The 19,678-nt window shown below is 57.2% G+C and overlaps 1 protein-coding gene across 8 annotated transcripts; it reads right to left on the bottom strand.

The window, feature by feature from the left end:
• Window positions 1-250: 250 nt before the first annotated feature.
• Window positions 251-18,846, bottom strand: CDC42EP4 (CDC42 effector protein 4). 8 transcript variants are annotated; one of them, XM_028112574.2, is made up of 5 exons: window positions 18,730-18,846; window positions 9,401-9,468; window positions 8,857-8,965; window positions 8,352-8,592; window positions 251-1,631 (listed from the first exon to the last, which is right to left on the bottom strand). In XM_028112574.2, exon 5 carries the CDS (start codon window positions 1,532-1,534, stop codon window positions 455-457), a length of 1,080 nt encoding a protein of 359 aa, XP_027968375.1. In that variant the 5' UTR covers window positions 1,535-1,631; window positions 8,352-8,592; window positions 8,857-8,965; window positions 9,401-9,468; window positions 18,730-18,846; the 3' UTR covers window positions 251-454. The 8 variants fall into 8 exon arrangements, with proteins under 8 accessions (XP_027968375.1, XP_027968377.1, XP_087884291.1 ...); XM_028112576.2 differs by having other exon boundaries at window positions 8,895-8,965; XM_088028165.1 differs by lacking the exon at window positions 18,730-18,846 and adding an exon at window positions 18,363-18,381.
• Window positions 18,847-19,678: the final 832 nt, after the last annotated feature.

The following is a 19,678-nucleotide window of genomic DNA, read 5'->3' as shown; positions in this document are numbered from 1 at the left end:
TCCAGGCTTCTGGTGCAGGAGCTGGGGACGAGGGATGGAGGGGGCCAGGGTCCATGACCACCCTTCCTCCTGCCACGCGCCACCAGTCGCAGCAGAAACGCCAGGAGAGGAAAGGTGAGCCAAGCGTCCTTAGCCGTGGCCCCGGGCTGTCCCGGGGCTGAGCTGCGGCGGCCGCACCAGGCAGGAACTTGGCCGGCGGCTGGCATCCACCTGAGGCCGGGGCGGGCGGGGCGGGGGGGGGGGGGGGTAAGGGACGGCCGGTTCCTGTCCCGCAGCGCTCAGCGGGGCTGCGTGCACCCTGCTGCAGCCCCCCGCCAGCTCCCCGCGCCCGGGAGAGTCCAGGGTCTGCGGGCCGAAGCCGGGCTCTCGGCTGCAGTGCACGGGGAGGGGGCAGGGAAGGGGGCGGCGGCCCCGGGGGCAGGGAGGAGGCGGAGCCCCGCCGGGAGCCCCTCACTCACACTCGGATCTCCTCATCCTCCTCCTCGTCCATGAAGGAGAACTCCTTGTCGGGCTGCCGGGCCAGTGGGGCCCGGGCCCTGTCGGGGCCCCGGGAGGCCGGGCTGCGCTCGTCCAGGACGCCCGAGGTGCAGCTGGACAGGGAGCTGCTGTCCCGCGGAGTGTGGCTGCCCTCGCTGCAGGCCGAGGCCGGGCTGGGGGCCGCCGCCCACCCCTCGTCCTGGGGCAGGTCCCGGCCGGCCGCGCCCTCCTGCCTGGCCCTGGGAGGGGCCGCCGCAGCCGCCAGGGGAGCCAGCAGGGTGCCGCCGCGGGCCTTGGCCCCGTTGTCATGGTACCCGCCACCCTCCTCCTCCTCCTCCTCCTCCTCCTCCTCCTCCTCCTCCGGTTCCCATGCCTCCTTGTCCATGATACTGAGGACGTCGCCCAGCATGGACGGCCCCAGGTCAATGTGGAAGGACATGATGGACTCGGCGTGCTTGAGCCCCAAGCCGGCCTTGGGCACGACGGGCAGCTCTGTCAGGTCCCCGAAGGCCTGCTCGTCCAGGAGAGGGTCCGGGGAGTGGGGGGCGGCGGCCCCATTCCGCCGAGGCCCAAGCTCCCCCTCGCCCACCTCCTCCTGGCTGCCCTGGCCGGCGCCCGCCTTCTTCACGGGGCTGGACGAAAGGCTCTTGGGCAGCTTGCCAGAGCCCTTCTCGGCCGCCTCCTTCTCGTTCAGCTGGGGCAGGGACATGGCGTTCTTGACGAACAGAGCCGAGTCCCGCAGGGAGCCCAGCATGTCCCTCTGCTCCCGGTCGCCCCGGGTCACCGACTGCGACCGCTTGCTGCCCCGGAACTTCCGGGACAGGAGGCTGCGCTTGGAGGACGAGGTGGAGGCCTGCTCATCCAGGGACTCACCGTCCAGCTCGCCGGCCTTGCTGTTGAGGAAGGAGGTGTCCCCAAAGGCGTCCCCCGCCCGGCCCACGTGCATGGTGTGCCGAAAGTCGCCCAGGGGGGCGCTGATCATCTCGGCCGTGAGGTCCACGCGGGAGCGGCGCTTGGAGTGCACCGAGCTGGACACGAGCTGCTTGAGGATAGGCATCGTGCTGGGGGGCGGGCCTCCCGAGGGCGGCAGGCGGGTCGGGGGTCAGATCTCAAGTCCGGCGGGTGGAGGGGGTGACAAGGAGGAGATCATGGGGCTGCAAAGAGAGAGGAGCAGGCAAAGGGTTAACCTGGGCTGGCCGCACAGCACCAAAGACCACCGGCCTGGGGGCTGCTCCTCAAACCTCAGCTCTCCCACCGAATCGGACTACCATTAGCCGGCAATCAGTGTCATAACCCTGCCTCCTTCTTCACGCCCAGGCACTCGGGTTAGGGGAGCGCTTTTTACAAATCCGGGTAGAGGTCAGAGACGCTCTCCCCGAACCCGGGAGGAGGACGCCGTCTCCCCCCAACCGGGACGCTGCCAGAGCAAACACAACCACATTGAAGGGTGTGGAGGCACACAAGTGAGTCCACGCGGCAGCTGAGGATTGGACACATGCTGTAAGTTCTTCCTGCCGTCTGACCTCAATCTCTGAAGCCAGCGGACACCTCAACCTGAGTCACAGCCCTCAGAGGAGCGAGCCCAGAGGACGGGCCCCAGAGACGCTGCCCAGCAGCACCTCCACAGATGTGGGCGGCCAGGCTCACTTTCTGGATCAGAATTGGGGCGGGGTTGCTGGGACCCACAGAACCAGCTCCCCAGCCTTCCCAGTCCTCGCGGGGTGTCCCATAAATGAGGACCCCGCCTGTGACCTCTCTACTATGGGGCCAAGCTCTTTGCCGAAGACTCACTCTGTGCCTCTTGGGGATGAAGAGAACTGCCTCCTGATTTCTTTAACCATTAAGGGTGTGGGAGGGCAGGGACTAGGTGGTCTGGCCCCCGAGATCTGCAGACCCAGGTTGGGGGTGCTGGTTAACCAGAACAGAAGATCAGCAGAGGGGACGCCAGGAGAGCCTGGGCCGTCTGAAAGCTCGAGGTACCGCCCACACAGCTCCTGGCAAGCACCGCAGTGAGGTCCCGTGTTGGAGCCAAACCATCCCCTTCCCCTCCCGGAGCGGCCTGCCCCCAATGCTAAACCCAGTAGTGCAGGGCTGAGCGGACTGGGGAGACATGGAGTCGGCCACCAGTCTTGCTAACGATTCTCAACTCTACCTTCACGGCAGGCCCACCCTTCCCACTGCAAAGCACAACCTATGGGAACCCCATTGGTTTCTTCCTCACCCCTAAGGCTGCCTCCCACTAGCCCACCACATCCCACCTGGCCCCTGACACCAGCCCAGCAGATCCCCATTTCTCCCCTTCTGTCCCTCTCCGGACCATTCATCACCTTTTATCTAAAACAAAACCCATCCAGGACTGCCCAGTGCAGACCCCCGGATCTGGCCACCAGTCCCAGCCTCCCTCCCCCCTCAATGCCCTTCCTTGCTGCCCCCCTACCTCTGCACTCCACCCCAGCCCCTGAGCGTCTGCCTTCTGGACTCCAGGACTGGACAAAGGCAGGTCCCTGCTAGAGCACCCTGTCACCTGGCTCACCCAACGTCCTTCCGAGCTCAGTGGAGACGTCACTTCTGGGAAACGCCCTCTCGGCCACCCAGCACTCGGGGTGCCCCCTCTCTCGCAGGCACCGCTCCCTCCTCCTATTCCCACCCACGGGGCTGTAATCTGCCCACTGGACTCTGAGCTTCCAGAGGGGGTTCCAAGGGGCCTGCTCACCGCTGAAGCCTGTCTAGCAGACCCTGCTGAAAGGCAGCACCTCCATCCCGCCCTCCGGGCTTCACTTCAGCCTACACACCGCTCTGGGGTTCCTGGCCCAACCTCTCTGTGTCCTCCACCGCCCCCCCGCCCCCGCAGCCCCCGTGCTTTCACCCCTTGTCCAGCTGCCGACGCCCAGTCTGATGGCTCCCAACCCCGTGCCAGCCCCAGGCAGTCCTACGCTCGTCACTCCGGCAAACAAAGTCCTGTAGGACGTGCGGTGGGAACCAGGCACTGGGGCAGACCTGCCACACTGGTGACCTGGGCTGGCCTCCGAGCCAGGGGAGGACTCTCCTGGATGGCCCAGGGATGACCCACTATGGCCGCTCGGCCCTCCCTCCTCATGTTCCTCTCTCTCCCCACCAAACCCTCAGGCCACTTAGCTTCCCTTACCCCTAACCTGAATCCTCCCTCCAGCCCACGTCCTGGGATCTAACCTCTGAACAGTTAGACATGCATCAGCTAGACCAATTGGCCAACATTTTCTACAAAGGGCCAGAGACTCAAGATTTTCGGCTTTGTGGGAGATACCGTCTTTGTAGTTAGTAGGAAAGCAGCAACAGACCCTACGTAAACAAAGGGTATGGCTGTGTCCCAGTAAAACTTTATATATAAAAACAAGTTGTGGGCCAGATTTGGCCCATGGGCAATAGTTTGCTGACTCTTACACTCATGGAAACTACTGGCCTCAGGCTCATCCCCGTGCCACTGCTCAGAAGAGGGTCACCCTATGGAACCATGAGCTCACAGGCCAACTTTTGGGGGAAAACTTTCTTTGGCTAAAAAAGAGAAAGGGAGTCTGCAGTTGGCCTCAGACTTGTTAGGAACAGAAGAAAACCAAACCAGGTTTCTAACGACATCTTGATACTAGGGAATCCCTCAGGCTTCTGCGGGCACCAGGCAAGAATGGAAAGGGCTCATGTCTTCAACCTGCTTGTGGTCTAGCGCCTGCCTCTGGTCACAGAGTCCTGGGATCTCAAAGAGCTGGGAGGAAAGCAACACCCAGGGTAGCCCCAGAAAACAGGTATACTGAGGCAAAGTGACTCATCCAGGTCTGTGCCCCAAAGGGCAGAGCTGGGCGAGAAGCTGGTCTCCCAGTCCAGTGCTCCCTCTACTCTGCTCCAGACCTTTCTCTGGCCTTTGGTGGATAGCGTCCCTCATCAGTTCCCATGACCAACAGAACGCCCCTCCCTGCTTCCGGGCCAGGGGAGAAAAAGGAGGAGCCTGGCTGCTTCCTCAAATGTCTCCAGGCCGGCCAAATGTCCCCTTGCCGGGGAGGGGGGGGGGGGGCACCAAACTGCCCTGGGTCGAGAACACAGCTATAAAACTAAAGCTTATGCTATTTACCAGGTCAACAAAAAAAAAGGGGGGGGGAGGCAGGGCAGGGGGCATAAAGGGCTAGAATCGTGGGAACACACGACATGAATTTCCAGAGCTGCGTTAAGGGTTTTGATGTAACAGCAGGAATCCCCCGACCCACTGAGCAGCTTCCATCCAGCACTGTCGTTTCCCAATCTGAAGTGCGCCTCACAGAGAAGAGAAAGAAGAACCACAGACCCAGCTGCCAGGGCCTCAGCAGACCTGGTGAAGAGCCCTGTGGCCACTCACAGGGACCTGGCACTCTGGCCATCATAACTACGGGACAGAAGGGTCCCATCAGCCCCTACTTCTATCCTGGCGGGTAAAACAGGAGAAGAGGTAAGAGAGGCCAGCAGGGAAATCCACAGGCCAGCCCCCAGGGCCCCAGTACCTGGCTCGGCCCTACACCTCAGAAAGAAAGCAGAAGTCTGGCCAATGCTATCTGCTGCTTGTGGTCTCACTCCCTGGGGGTGGGAATGAGGCTTTCTGGCTTATAAAAAAACCAAACCATCTCTAATACCCAGCATGAAAAAGTCTCGAGAAAGTTGGGGCCTGTATGGAGTCACCTACCCATCTCAGTTGTCCAGCAAGGAGTCCTGGAGCCCCGCCAAGGTCTGGGTCTCTGGAATCCTAGAGCTCAGACCAGATGGGGGAGGCTTCAGGGCTGGTGAGAACCCTAAGCTTTGAACACAGAACAATGTGGGGGTGATAAATACCAAGATTAAGGACCAGCAGGTGGCCCGGGGCCAGTCCTGGGGACAGATCAGGAGGCCTAAGAGCCCACCAGGAAGGGGATCGTGCCAAAGAGAGCTATGTCTTTGGCAGGGGGTGTTGCTAAGTGCGATGACTCAGCTCTGGGCAAGTGGCTAAAATAGGCTGCCCGATGACAGGGCAGCCACTCCCCACCCCACCCCGGAAAGCCATATCCCACTTTCCTGGCAGAGCAAAGGAAAACCGAGCAGGAACCCACGGCTCTCCCTCACTCTCCCCAGCCTCTGATGGAACTGGACTCCTCTACCCTTGACCCCACCAACCACAGAACATTCCTTTAAGGCAGGCGCAGCGAGCCCTCCCTGGGAGGCCAGGCCCCTGGTTCGTTGAGCCCGACCACACCCTCAGCTCCGCTCTGTTCCTGGGACTCCAGAGAACAGCCCTTGCCTGGACCCCTCACCCATGCTCACTGGCATCCCGCACACAGAGCACTGGCCTCCCAGATCAGCCAGTCCAGCAGCAGCTAGATGGACAGAAGGGCAGGCTGGACGAAAGCACTCCCAAAGCCCCAGGAAGTGGCCGGTGGCTGGCAGCCTGACCAAGGCAGGAGATAGAACTGGGCTCTCCCGGGGCAGGGCAGGCTTCCCACTTTTGCAGCTGACCTGCAGCTCACCCTGCTTCAGAGGACGCACGCTTCAACGCTCCCCTGCATGGCCGCTGGGGAGCTGCTCCTCCATCAGCTCTGCTGAGCTGTTCTAACACCCAAGCAACGTGGCCGAACAGAAGGGGATGGATATGTGGTGAAGGACAGCCTCAGCCATGGCTGGGAATGGTTACAGGAGGCTTTGTTCATTTACTCATTCATGCATTCATCGCCTTCCTGCATACCCACCAATTTCTCCATACTCTTTTAGGCCCTGAAGACAGGGGGGCAGTGAGAATCCCAAGGTGGATCAGCCCCCTGCCTTCCTGGGGCACATCTGCAGTGTGAATGTGGGTGCGAGGAAGGGGCTCTGCAAGCCAAGAACTGGATGATGCGAAGGAACCAGGCAGGTCAAGGGCAATCCCGCGAGGGAACAGCACATGTGAACACCCAGAGGTGGGAAGAAGCTGGTGGAGTTTGAGGAACAGAATAACCCAGGGGCTGGGGGCCAGGTCCCACAGGCCCTCCCTGGAAGACAAGGTAGGCGTTCAGACGGCATTCTAGGTACGAAAGGAAATCAACGGCAGCTCCTGAGCAGGGAAGTCATCCAATCTGTGCATCTGGAGGTTTCCATAGCAGCTGGGGTTGCAGCCATGGACGAGGGCAAGCAGGTGCTCAGGGCAAAGAGGAAGGGGGCCAGGAGACGGATGATGGGGGGGGGGGCGGCACTCAGGGCATGTTTTGGAGGTAGGGACATCAGGAGCTGCTGAGTCCCAGGGGGGTGGGGGGAGACAGAAAGGGCAAAATCAAAGGGGACTCCAGGCCTTCCAGGCCCCAAGCCAAGCCCCACAGGGCTTCTGCAGTGGCAGGTCTCACCTGGTGGGCTATGGGCCTTTGTCCCAGGCGTGCAACCAACATCCCACCACCCAGGAACAGCTTCACCTGGCCAAAACGGGGGAGGCACTTGGCTACACAGCGTCCGCCTGCTGGAGCCACGCGGAGAAGGGCTTGTGTGAGCAGCTCAGGGAAACGTGGGCCGCACCCCTCTGGGGGCCACTCCCCTCCGGAAGGGGTTAGGGGGCTCTGGCTTTTGTGGCCGGAGAAAGATTCGGTGCTTTCTGGAACACTTGGCAGCCTTACCCTGCAAAAATAAGTGCCGGCAAAGGCCGGAGAGAGCTTCCCTCCAGCGGTGGGACAAGGGCTGCCGTGAATGGGAGCGAGCCGTGGACGCTTTGATCCACAGTTACACTGCGGGAGGAACCTCAATGGGGGCTGTGCTCTTTAGTTTTAGCTGACTTTCCTACTATTTGGAAACTTCTACTTCCTTCACACGCGCTGCCAAAAGCCCTTGGATTTGAAAGTGTGCTGTTTGCACCGGGTGATTAAGACGCACTGTCTCAAAATAATCTGAGCCTGAACAGCCATCCAAAAAAAAAAAAAGCGCAGGATGGGAATATGAGCTTTCACGACCCCTCCCGTACCACTTGTGTTTCTGTGTCAAGTAATCTCCTTAAAATCCTGGGTATGGAGCGACCACTCCCTCAGAGACGGTGAAGCCACATTGAGGGACTCGCCTGAGGTCATGGATGGGAGCCAGGCCTTTGTCCCCACACCAGGGCTCCAGCCACTAAAATAGCCACACACGACCCAAAGTATGGTCTTGGGGCACCGGCCACCACGGCGGTTTCTGTAAATAACGGCTTTCAAATGAGTATGATCTAGCAACCTCTCCACCAGGAACGATGTCAAAGCAGGGGGAAAAGTCACATACCCAGATATTCACAGAAGTCTTTATAATCTCAAAAGGCTGGAAACCACCTAACAGCTAGGAATAAGGAACTAGTTGAGAAGACGAGGAGCTGTTAACTGATTGACATGCTGCCACGAGGAGTGGGGGCTTATGAAGACCAGGCTGCCACATGGACCACTGGTGGCCACAAGCCATCACATGGGAGGAAAAAAAACCAGCAGGGCTTCCGCTCGTTTATACAGAGTGATCACAAGTCTACAGGAATAAAGGCTTAAAGGAGTTACATCAGGCTCGAGAGGACACAGGTATTTTGTTTGTTTCCTTTAATGCGGTAATGCTGTTTTAGTAATAATAATAATAATAACAACAATAATATCCCGAAGCATGAAAGGCTTAAGGAAAAGACATTAATTTCAACACCACCTTAGAACAGTCTGGTTCTCAGGCTCAGTGCAAGGCCCCGAGCTTGGGTCTTGGGTCCACTCTCTTGTGCCAATATGCAGCCCCCATGGATGTCTGTTCTCCCTCCCTTCATCCCTCCCCCCAAGCTGGATGTGTGCATTTTATTCTAAGTTGTGTGGGAGGAGAAAGTGGACAATCTATAGCAACCTGGAATCAAGGGAAGACATGGAGATTAGGACTCCCCCGAAAGAACTCACTCCCCAACAGCTGCTTCCTGACGCCTGAGCCTCTTCAACTGAGCAGGAGAAGAAAGATAACAGTCATCCCCTCCACACCATCACCGGAGACTGGCCAATTTTCCAGGGCCACTAAAGCTCCAAGTTGGAGGCCAGCCTCCCACGTGGGTGATCCCACAGTGGGATCCTATCCAAGATGCCCTGGGCAGGTGAAGGTTCTGCTTCTGCTGCTTCTACAGTCCTAACTCAGCTCTTCCGGAGGCTGCAAGAGAGCAGAGAAAGAGGCTGGGGTCCCGCAGGACCACCAGCACCACAGTGCTCCCACAACTAGCCAACCATCAAGTCCTGTGCAGATAGAGCGATCCTGTCATTTACCGGCGCCTGCCACATGCCAGGCATCATGCTAGGACAGGGGAAACTTGTGCCCCTCTCCCTGCAAGGAGGGTGTCGAGATTGCCCCCATTTTACCGAAAGGGAGACTGAGGCTCAGATGGCATGAGCCTCACCCCACACAGATCACTCTCACCGCTACTCAATGGTGACTTGAGCCAACTTCTGGCCGACCTCAGACACACGGTTTTCTGAATGAGGTGATGCCTCCCGGCCCATTCAGATGTCCCCAGCCGAGAATGTCCCTGTGGAAGACGGGGGTGGGATGGCATTGGGGGAGGCTGCTTCTGGAAAACCCTTGGAACCAAGACTCCCTTGGATGGACTTCCCATCAGAGATCTGCTCTCAGGGATGGCTCAAATGGGCTCTTCCTTACTCAGGATCTCATTCCAGCTTCCTGCTCGGAGGAATCCCCCCATGTTCTGATTCCCTGGGAGGGGAGAGGTGGGGGGTGGGGAGGACCACCCAGAAGCAGGACTCCCCTGGCATGTTTAGGAGTGGGCTCGGCAGGAGGCCCTGCCTCCAACGTTTCTCATGCCGGCCCCGCTCTAGGCCCCATCCTGTGTTTCATGGTCATTCCAGCTGCCAGGAAGGAAGACCAGAACCTCGACCCAAGCTGGGTGCCCTGTACTTGCTCCACCACCCCTGCCCTCCTGCCCATCCCGACCAGGCTCACTGACCCAAGGGTGCCACTGCCCAGCCACGCCTGGCCAGATCCCACGTCCTGCAGATGGACACTCCCTGCTTCCTGGAAGAAAGGGAAAGTGAACAAGGCCCTGTTCCAATACCTGCTTCCCCTGGGGATCCCTGCTGGGGAAGTGGGGAGCAGGGTGAGCCCGGCCCAACTCATCAGGACACCAGGCTCTTGCCAGAGCAGGGCTCACAGGGTGAACTCCACATACTCTGCACCACACCTTCTCCGCGACTTCTGCCTTCTGTTGCCTCTCTAGGGGTTATTAAATAATTTACAGCTACACTGTCCAACGTGGCAGCACCGGCCTTCTGTGGCTACAGAGCATCCGAAATGTGGGGACTCTAAATCGACACATGCTAAGGGGTGAAATATACAAAAGGACTTCAAAGATTTAGGACGAAAAAGAAAACATAAAATAGCTCATTGTGTTTTGCTATTGATTACATGTTAAGATGGTACTATTTTGGGGCGCCTGGGTGGTTCAACTGGTTGAGAGTCCAACTCTTGATTTCGGCTCAGGTCATGATCTCAGGGCTGTGGGATCGAGGCCCGTACTGGGCTCCATGCTGGGTGTGAAGCCTGCTTGGGATTCTCTCTCTCTCTCTCTCTCTCTCTCTCTCCCCCCCCTCCCTCTGTCCCTGCCTGCCCAGCCCGCACCCCCCGCCCCTGGCCTCAAGAAAAGAAAAACCACCTAATATTTTGAATGTATTGGGCTAATATGTTAATCTCAACTATCTCTTCTTACTTTTTAAAATGTAGTTATTAAAAATGGAAATGATATATGGAACTTGCAGTACCTTCCACGGCAGGCAGATAAATAAAGCAACCCACTGTTCACATTTGGGCTAAAATAGTTACATGTTAATAAACTTTAAAGTTCTTTTAAATGAAGTACTAAATTTCTAAATTTTACACCCAGTGGGCCACGAGGGAATGCCAGGTTGTTTCCGTTTTGTCTGAACTCTGTAACAAAAATCCTTCCGAGCTCAATTGGCACAAGTCCTTATTCCAAAGGATACATGTGAGTTAAATAACTTTTGTTTCTTACTGTTAACTTATTCTCCAGAAGTTTCGACCAAGTTACAATCCCACTAACGCATGTCACACCTTCTTTAGTTAGAAACACAAAAAACCCAGTAACCAGCACACTTGCAAACTTGTGATTTGTACTTCTTTCATTATTAAGGACGGTGAGCATTTAAAACCTGTTACTATTGGCTTCTGTATCCTTTCTCTTGGGAATTGCTTGTTGAAATCGTTTGCCCATTTTTCTGGGGAAGGGGCTTTACCTTTCCCAATGGATTTGTAGGACTTTTTAAAATATTAAAGCAATTACATTTTTTACCATCATATTTTGCAAATATTTCTGCAAATTTATCATATACCCGTTTACACTGGGACGATTTTGTTTTCTTTTCCAGAGTGCTTATTAATTTTTACGTAGCCAAATTTGTTTCATGGTCTGTGGCTTTCACAATATGAAGCAAAGACCTTTCCCACTTCTAAGAGTATGAAAATATTCACTTCCTCTAAAGCTACCAGGTAATAATGAACAACAATTCATAGAGAAAAATACTAGAAGAAAATACAACAAAGTAAAGAAGATTGTGGGTTATTTAAAATAGAAAAACAATTAAAATATAACAATAATGTTACTGATTGTCCACAGAGGATTGTTATAAAATGTGGGTAAAGCATTAAATGTTACCTTCATCGGACAGGAAAATTCTTTATATACAGATACCTCCCACTCACGACTCTATTTCCAGACTCCCCTTTGTGTTCATAGGTCTGTTGACTCCTAAACCAGCTCTACACTGCCCCTCTGTAAAACGTGTTTGAGCATCTAGTTGGGTAACATCCCTAAACTTTTTTTCTAAAATGTGTTTTTTTCTAATACTGTTACTCTTCCAGATGGACTTTAAAAACAGTCAGTCCCAAAAGAAATCCTGGTGGGATTATGTTGGAACTGAAAGGAAGTAAGAAATTAATTTGGGAAGAATAGATTCGATCGCCACAGCAGATCTTCAGGCCATTTACTTAAGTCTTCTGGATACCCTCCATTAAATGTGGTGGGTTTTCTTCCTACAAGTCGTACGTGGTCTTGGTCATGTTTATTCTGAGTCACTGTTGTCTTGGGTCTTGTTGTTGTAGGTGAGTTCTGTCTCCTCCTGTTTCTCCATAGCTGTAGTTTCTGACCATTACAGCTCATAAATAGGGAGGTTACAATCTTTATTTCTATATATTTAATGTCCACCCTACTAAACTTGTACTGTCTCCCACACTCGAATCAACATTACCGTTGAACATTTTGGGCCTTGTAAGTAGACAAGCCCATCACCTGCAACTAATAATAATTCTGTCCCGTTTATTTCTTATTCTTATCTTATTACATCTGCTACAATTGCCAATTTAGTATCGAATAACACTGTTGACACAAAGCACCTCTGTTCTTGGCACTTGAGAGTAATATTCTCAACCTCCAGCATCCGATACAGTAGCCACCAGCCACAAAGGCTGCTGAGAGCTTGAAATGTGGCTAATGTCACCAAGGGACTCAATCCTTTATTTTAAATACGTAAACTTAAAAATTGATGCTAGATGCAGTTTTTGGAAAAACTTATGTTTAAAACATACTTGAGTATATGAATCTGCTTTTTCAACTCTGAACTTTTGGAGATTCAAATTCAGATTAAGAATCTGTGCAATTTAGCATCCAAATGAGGATGTGCTACAGGAGTAAAATACACACCGGATTTTGAAGACTTCCTATGATAAAATAATGTAACACATCTCATTCATTTTTTATGACTATGTGGTGAAATGGCAATCTTTTGGACATGTACTATGTTAAATAAAACATATTAAAATTAATCTCACTCGTGTTTAGTTTTTAAAATGTGGCTACCGGAGGACGGAAGGTTACGTATGTGGCAAGCAGGGTACTCCACAGGCAGTGCTGCTGTCAAGGGATCTCTGCTAATCATGATGCTCACCACCGGATTCATTCTTGTTCATTTTAGAGAATTTATAGTTCTTAAGAGTTTATAAGAAAATGAAGCCAGTAATGTGGCCAGCCAGGGAAAACGCACTACAGCTTAATTTACCCTTTAATGGCTGGAAAACATAGAAGCAGCTGTCCAACCTTGCTCAGTGACTTGTAATCAAGGGAACTGCGGAATAACATGTCTCAAGAGTGGGCTGTGCCGGCTCTCAGGCCGGTGCCTAGGAACCTACCCCTCTGGGCAGGGTATCCTGGCGCCGACCTGTGGATCTCAGGTGGACAGGCCCTTCCTGGACCGTGGTATGAGAAAGGGAACTCACATTCCCTGAGCTTTTATTCTGCACCAACCAGCTGCTTTATCTTGACTACACTACCTTTTAAAAAATAAATAAATAAAACAAGTAATAACACCATCCTGTCTTCCCCACAATCCCACTGAGTTATCATCATCCCCATCTTGCAGATAAGAAGACTGAGGCTAAGAGACAGCAGTGCATCACCAAGCCACACACACTTGCTAGGGACAGAGCAGAGAGAAGGGTCTCAGGATCCGCCTGATTCTGAACCCTGGGCTTTCCCCGCCTCCATCAGAAGGGGTACCAGGGAAGGTCAGAAGCCATGCTGGGACCCCGGCCCCTGAGGTCTGAAGATTCTGGATGCCTGAGCACCCACAGGATACACAGCTTTGTTTTGTTTTGTTTTTTATTCATTTGAGAGAGAGAGAGAGAGAGAGATCACAAGCAGGAGGGAGACACAGAGAGAGAGGGAGAAGCAGACTCCCCACTGAGCCGGGAGATTGACATGCGGTCGACATGGGATTCGATCCCAGGACCAGAAGATCATGACCTGAGCCGACAGCGGACGCTTAACCATCTGAGCCACCCAGGCGCCCCAGGATACACAGTTCTACACAGGATTTCAGGTTAAAAATGTCTCTAGCCTGGGCACTCCATTCCCCACCACTCCAGGGAAAAGTACAGATAAATCCTGGGGAACACAGGCCACAGCCTGCCACCAGAACCCCTGCCCTGCTCCCCAGGGCTGGGTACCCGCCACTCTCCCCAGCAGCTGCCTCACCTTTATCTCTGCTTTCACCTCCCTCCTAATCCCAGAACTGTGCGCTCTGGGCCCGGGGAGGGAGGCAGTGAAGGCAGTGGGAGTGGGGAGGAGAAAGCCTCCTCACCTCCTGGGAGTTAAAACAGCCCTGGAAAGAAAGAGAAGGCATGACCCATGACCCTCCCCCCCCCCAGGGTGGGGGGACAGGAAACTACAAGGCAGTCAAGATGAAGAGCCGGTGACTCAAGGACATTCAGCAACTTGGCTTGTTTACAGCGCTCTTCCTGGAGACGTGTTTCCCCCAGCCTGCCACTGGACAGACAGACGGATGGACACAAGCACCCAGCTGCCATGGCAGAGGGAAGAGCTGGGAGAGAGGAAGAGGTGCGGGGGGGGGGGGGCGGGAGGGGGGGGGTGGAGTGGGGGCCCAGCACGGGGCAGGTCCCCCTCACCTGGGAGCGGCCCTCTTGCTCCTCCCTCCTGCCCAGAGCTTCTGCCTCAGAAAGAAAGCAGCTGGACTTGAAATCACATCGGCCAGGCCGTTTGGTTTCGCTTCCCTTCTTCTGAGAGTGAGGTGCTCAGCGGAGGAATGGGGATGGAGAGGACACTCCAGGCTCTCCAGGGGGAGCGGGCAGATCTGGACTCACTCCAAATGGTCTTGGCCTTGCCGGGGCATGCGGGGCGGAGGTGAAGAGCATGGACCCCGGAGCCAGACGCAACCCCCGCCCCCCCCACCTGGCCTGGCCCTCACGAGCTTCTAGCTTTCCAAGTGACTGGGGACATTACGTACTTCCCAGTGTCACTGTGAGGTTTAAATACGCTCACATAGGCCAAGCCCTCGGCACCACACGCAAGGTGGGCGCTCACCTATATGCTATGAATGTGCTGTGACATGTTCTCTGACTCTCAGTGGATACCCCGTGTCTGTACCTGGAGACGTAGGAGGAAAATTCCAGCAGCCCCAGTGACACACACTCTGGCCAAGTTCAGGATGACCCATGATTAACATGGGACACCTACCTCAGTGCCACCTGACGATACCGCATCCCAAAGGCTTCCAGGGTTGACCCTTTTCAAAGTGCTTGGAGGGTCCCTGGGATGAGGCGTTGCAGGAGGAAGGGTCCTCCAAGCTTCTGAGGCCCAGGGGCAGACTGTAGTCCCCACTGGCCGCGGGTCCAGCAACCTGAGACTTGGTTTCCAAGCCCATCTGACTTCCTCCTTCCAGATCTTTCGTGATGCAGGAGGGAAGAGCCTGGCTTCTCTCAGACAGGTCTTACACTCTTTCTGATTTCAGCTTGACGTGTGTGTGTGGGGGGGGGGGGGGATGAGGCGAAGGTGGGACAAAAGAGCCCCCTGCCCTTCCTCTCTAGGAGGAGGGCTGGATAACTCAGGAATCTGGGACACTCTGGGTGCTACCAGCAACAAATAAGGCGCAAACCCTCCACACCCTCCACCCCCGATAAAACACCGCCTGGTTCTTCGGACCTAATCCAACTCTCAATAGAGGTGTAGAAGCTGCAGTGGAGCCCAGAGAAGGCTCCTTTTGTGTTCTCCTGGGGTCAAGGGCAACGGTATAAGGAACAGAGAAGGGCTGCAGGCAGTGGGCTCCTGAGGGTACGAAGGAGGGGCAAGGAGCAGAAGGTGGAGGGCAGAGCCTGGCTTCACGGTCAGCCCGGGAAGACCTGAAGCTGGGGTTCGGTGGGCAGCCCACCTTCAGTCACTGAAAGAACAGGGTAGACACAGGTGTATGGAGAACCTGGAGACTGCCCCAGGGAAGCCGGAGGCTGGCCCCAGCCCCCCACCCCATGGCGGCAGAAGGGTAGAAGGCGGTAGCCTGAGTGGACCTGGCTGAGCAAGAGAGGCTGTTCCCGAATACACACTCAGGCACTGTTGCCTTGCCGAGCTGCAAGCTGGCAGTGCCTGGGGGAGACTCTGATGTACGTTTCTGGAAGGGAGCCCAAGGCTCCACAAGCGGTGTATTTTAAACAGGAGCTTCGAGGACACGCTGAGTGGGAATGTGGGAAGGTAATAGCTTCAACTTCCTTGGCCGCACACCGCGAGCAGACAAGGGCCACATCCAGCCACACACCAGTCCCTCCCGGTGCGACCATCCACTTCCCTGTCCAGAGAGGGCTGGCACGGGTCTGTCCTCCCCTGAGCACCCCCAGAAGTCTTCGCTAGAGCAGGCCTTCAGGACTCTGCCAGCTGGCTCCAAGGTTTGTTTCCTTTTCCCAAGGTTGAGGGAGGAAAAGCCTCCAGTACATAGGTCAGAAGACCTAAGCTTGGGTCAGCCCTCTCTCAGCTTCCAGGGCAAGATTGCGCAAGCCCCATCCCTCCGCCCCCAAGCCTTATCTCTGGCATCAACCCAGATCCTGTTCCTCCAAGGGACAGACTCCTCCCTCCCCCACCTAGGGCCAAGCTCCTCTGAGCCTGTGGAACAACCAGCCAGAGGAAGCTGGACACGCTGCCCGGCAGGAGTCCTGGGCTCTCCACTCCCACCAACCCAAACCAGTGAAGGGAAGACAGACTGGGTGGGAGAGTGGGGGAGGGGGGGGAAATGAGAAAGAGAAAGCAGACAAGCGAGCCTGGCCAATATCAAACACCTTGCCTTCCCCACCAGGGCACAGCCTTTCCTGGCCACAGAAATCAATCAGCCACTCCAAAGGTGGAGGGGGTTGGAATCCTTGAACCAGAGCCAATCTGGGGCCCTTCTGGGAAAGCGCCTGACTTGTCAAGAAGGGTCTAAGATTCCTCTCCCAGGTCGACATCTGCCCCGGGGTGAAGGACCCAGCCCATTTTGTAAATAAGACTCTCCTTCGCTTGGGACTCTGTGGGCTCCAGTCCTGTTGAGGGCTGGGCGGTCAGTCTCTAAGAGGCAGCAGGACAGAAGCTATTTTGGGTCCGCACACCCGATTGGGAGGAGCGTGAGTGGGTAGGCACGTGTAAGAGAGAAATGAAAGACAAAAAGAGGGGTCAAGAGAAAAAAGGGCAGAAACCCCAGCTAATGGAAAGAATGTTCCAAGTGGAGGCATGAGCTAGGTAGGGAGTTTAATATGAACCCTGGCTCGTCAAGGAGCAAGGGTCTGTGAGCTCAGGGAGACATCAGAGGGGCTGGGATTCACCGCAAACTGCCACCTCTTGGGAGCAGACTCACTTTATCACATGAGCCCGCTCCCAGTCCCTGCATGGGTCACCAGGACCCCTGGGAAGACCAGAACCCACTGGGATATCTCCCCTAGGTTCACGAAAGCCCCGGCTGTGGGAAGCAGCAGCTGTGCTCGAAGACAGGGGCGAAGTCCACATTTGGAGGAGATAAACCACCCTAATCAGTCACATGGGCAGCTCCCACAGGGCAGCTGGTGAAAACTGGAGCCCACATGGCACCCCCAACACTTGGGGCAGGGTCCTAGCTACCGCACAGGGATGGAGCCTCCCAAGACTCCAGAGGATGCCCCGTTCTTGCTCCGGGAGCCTTGGAGCCACCTAGAGGCCTGGATGGGCCCAGCCTTGGGCCAGCAAACTCCCCATTTCTGGGGGAAATCCACAGCTCGGCTTCCCCTTCCTTTGTGCCCTGTTCTTTGTTCTCTTAAAATTCAGTCCATCCTGCTGGTGGTCCCCTCCTCCACCCCAGCCTCAGAAAGGGGGCGGAGGCGGCGGGGAGTTATTAGAAACCCAGACTGTTCGAAGAAGTTGCATTATAGGAGGCCCTCCCGCACCCGGGCCCCTCATTGTTTACGCTGGCTGCAGGGGGGAAGCTTTCCCTGGTCCAGATGGCTGCTGAGGGTAAGGATGAGGGAGAGCCTCCCAACAACACCACAAACCCTCAAGAGCGGAGCAGCAGGCTTCAGCGGCTCGGGGACACTTTCCGCTTTCAACCGCTCGGATACACACGGGCAAAGAATAGGCGCCGTGGACGCAGCCGAGGGCGTGGGAGCCAGTCAGATTGCAAAGGGTGACAAGAAAAGAGAAAGCACTGTATTTCCCCTCCATTCTCCCAGGGACAGAAAGAAAACTTCCCAAGCCCGGGCTGCAATATCTCTACGGGAAACACCAGGAATCTGGTTTGAGTTAGCAGAGCACCCCTCCCCCAGCCCCCCCTACACACACACACACACACACACACGCACGCGCGCGCACACACACACACACACACACACACCCACCCGCTCCGGCTCAGTCCTCTCCCAGGAAGCCCGCCCAGCTACAGCCCTCCAGCCCCCCGGCTCCGGGTTCCCGCCCGGCTCTCCCGGTCCCACACTCACCCGCGGCGGCCCAGCCCGCAGGGCTGCTGGTGGGGGACGCACTGGGGACAGGGGCAGTTTTGTACCCCCGGCTGGGGGCGCTCCAGGGAGGGGGCGGAGCCAGAGACGGCAGACCGCGGCTCCACCGCCCCCGGAGGGTGATTAAATCATTAACCGACCGCTCGCGGCCGCGGGCCACGCCAGCAGCGCTTGATCCCGGGCGCACCCCGCGCGCCGACCCCGCGCGTAGCCCCCTTCCCGGGGCCGCCGGCTCGGCTGCGCCCCACCCCGCCCGGGCCTCTCCCGCCGCGGCCTCCAGGTCTTCCGAGGAGGCGGGCGGGGCGGGAGCCGGGCGGGGGCGGGGGGGCGGGGAGTATTTGTTTCCTCCGCCGGTCCCTTCCAAACAGCTCCTTCCTTCTTTTCTCCCCGGCCCGGTGACACTGGGTGGCGTGTGCTGCACTGTGTGTACGAGAGCGAGCGCGTGTGTGCACGCCTCCGCCACTACAGGCGAAGAATTCGGTTCTTATTCACGGAGAACTCCGTGCGCACACACGCCCCCCTCGCGGAGACTGCGGGCGGCGCGGCGCGCCGCGGGTGGTGCCTCTGTCCTCCCCGGCGCACAGCCCCCTTCCCCGCAGCGGGCAGACCTTTAAAACCGGGGACACTCCCGTGTCACCCGCTCCAGCAGCTCCCGGGGCCGGACGCCGAATCCCTGCCTGGAGAGAGGAAATCCAGGCGGAGCGCGGCTTCCCAGGCTCTCGGCCGCCCCTCCTCCCCAAAGCCCGATCGGCTCGGACACGGGGTGCGCGGCTCCGGGTCCCAAGCACCCGGGCCGCCCCGCACACGCCCCGGCCCGACCCTTCCACCCGGGGGCGGGCGCAGGAGTGTGTGGGGGGGGTCTCAGCCCTCCTCCCCGCCCCTCGGCCCCCTCTCGAGGCGTTTTCCATCCTCTCCGCCCCTCTGGGGGCTTCAAGCCTACCCAGGCCTCGCAGGGCGCAGGCGGCTGTCGCCTACCTGGGTCCCCAGAGACGCGAGCGCCTGGCCGGCGCGGCTGCGCTGTCCCCTCCGTGGGCTCCGAGCGGCAGCAGGGCTGGAGGCCCATGTCAGCGCCGGCGTCGGTTTCCCTCTGGCTCTCGGGCTTTCTGGGCGGCGAGCCTCCCGGACACTCCCCTCCCAGGCTCCTCCCGCGCCCTCCCTCCCGCGCCCTCCGCGCTGAAGTCACGGCGGCGCCGCAGCCAATGGCGGCTGCGAAACCCCGCCCGGCCGCTCGGCCTCCTCGGTTCAAATCGGCCAGTGCGAGACTGTCGGAGCTCCGAGTGGGGCGGCTGGGGCAGCTGGGCCGGGGGGTGGTGGGGAGGGGGGGGCCGGGAGCCGGGCCGGTGGGGTCCCGGGGAGCCCCGGCGGTGGCCAGGAACCAGGGCCCTCCGCCCCCTGCCTCCCGGCCCGGCACCGACAGGAGAGCGGAGCCCGGGGGTCTGCGCCGCCCGGGCGGTGGATTCGGTCCCGGACTCTTACTGGAAACGAGCGGGGCGGGGAGGTGGCGGCCCCAAGCCAGTCCCGGAGCCGGTGGAACAGGGGTTTTGGGCGGGGTCACCTGGCTTTGATCGGCCAGCTTTCCGGAGGCCTGGGTCCTTGGCCTCCTGAGTATCCGCGGAGACGAAGTTCTGCTCCGAGCGAACCTGTAGGACGATGAACTCCTGAGTCCCAGAGGAGCAGGCCTTGGACTCGATTCGAGGAATAGCTTCCACTTGTATAAACGCCAGTGGGGAGGTGCTGCCCAGGAAAGCGGGGTGCATTGTGGCAGTTCCCTTGCTGTGGGCAGCTTCCCTGGGTTTTAAAGCAAGTCAGGCGGGGGCGGGGGTGGAGGGTGGCATGCGACTCTTGATCTCGGGGTTCCACCTTGGGTGTAGAGATTACTTAATTTTTAAAAAAGTCAAAATAAGAAAGCAAGCAAGTCAGGTGG

The sequence above is a fragment of the Eumetopias jubatus genome, unplaced genomic scaffold (genome assembly GCF_037043125.1).
Source record: "Eumetopias jubatus isolate StellerSeaLion01/CBP00866 unplaced genomic scaffold, mEumJub1_p1.0 scaffold_10, whole genome shotgun sequence".
Classification (NCBI taxonomy): domain Eukaryota; kingdom Metazoa; phylum Chordata; class Mammalia; order Carnivora; family Otariidae; genus Eumetopias; species Eumetopias jubatus.
Note: the sequence above shows the minus strand (reverse complement) of the source record. Positions and strands in the feature narration are given on the sequence as shown.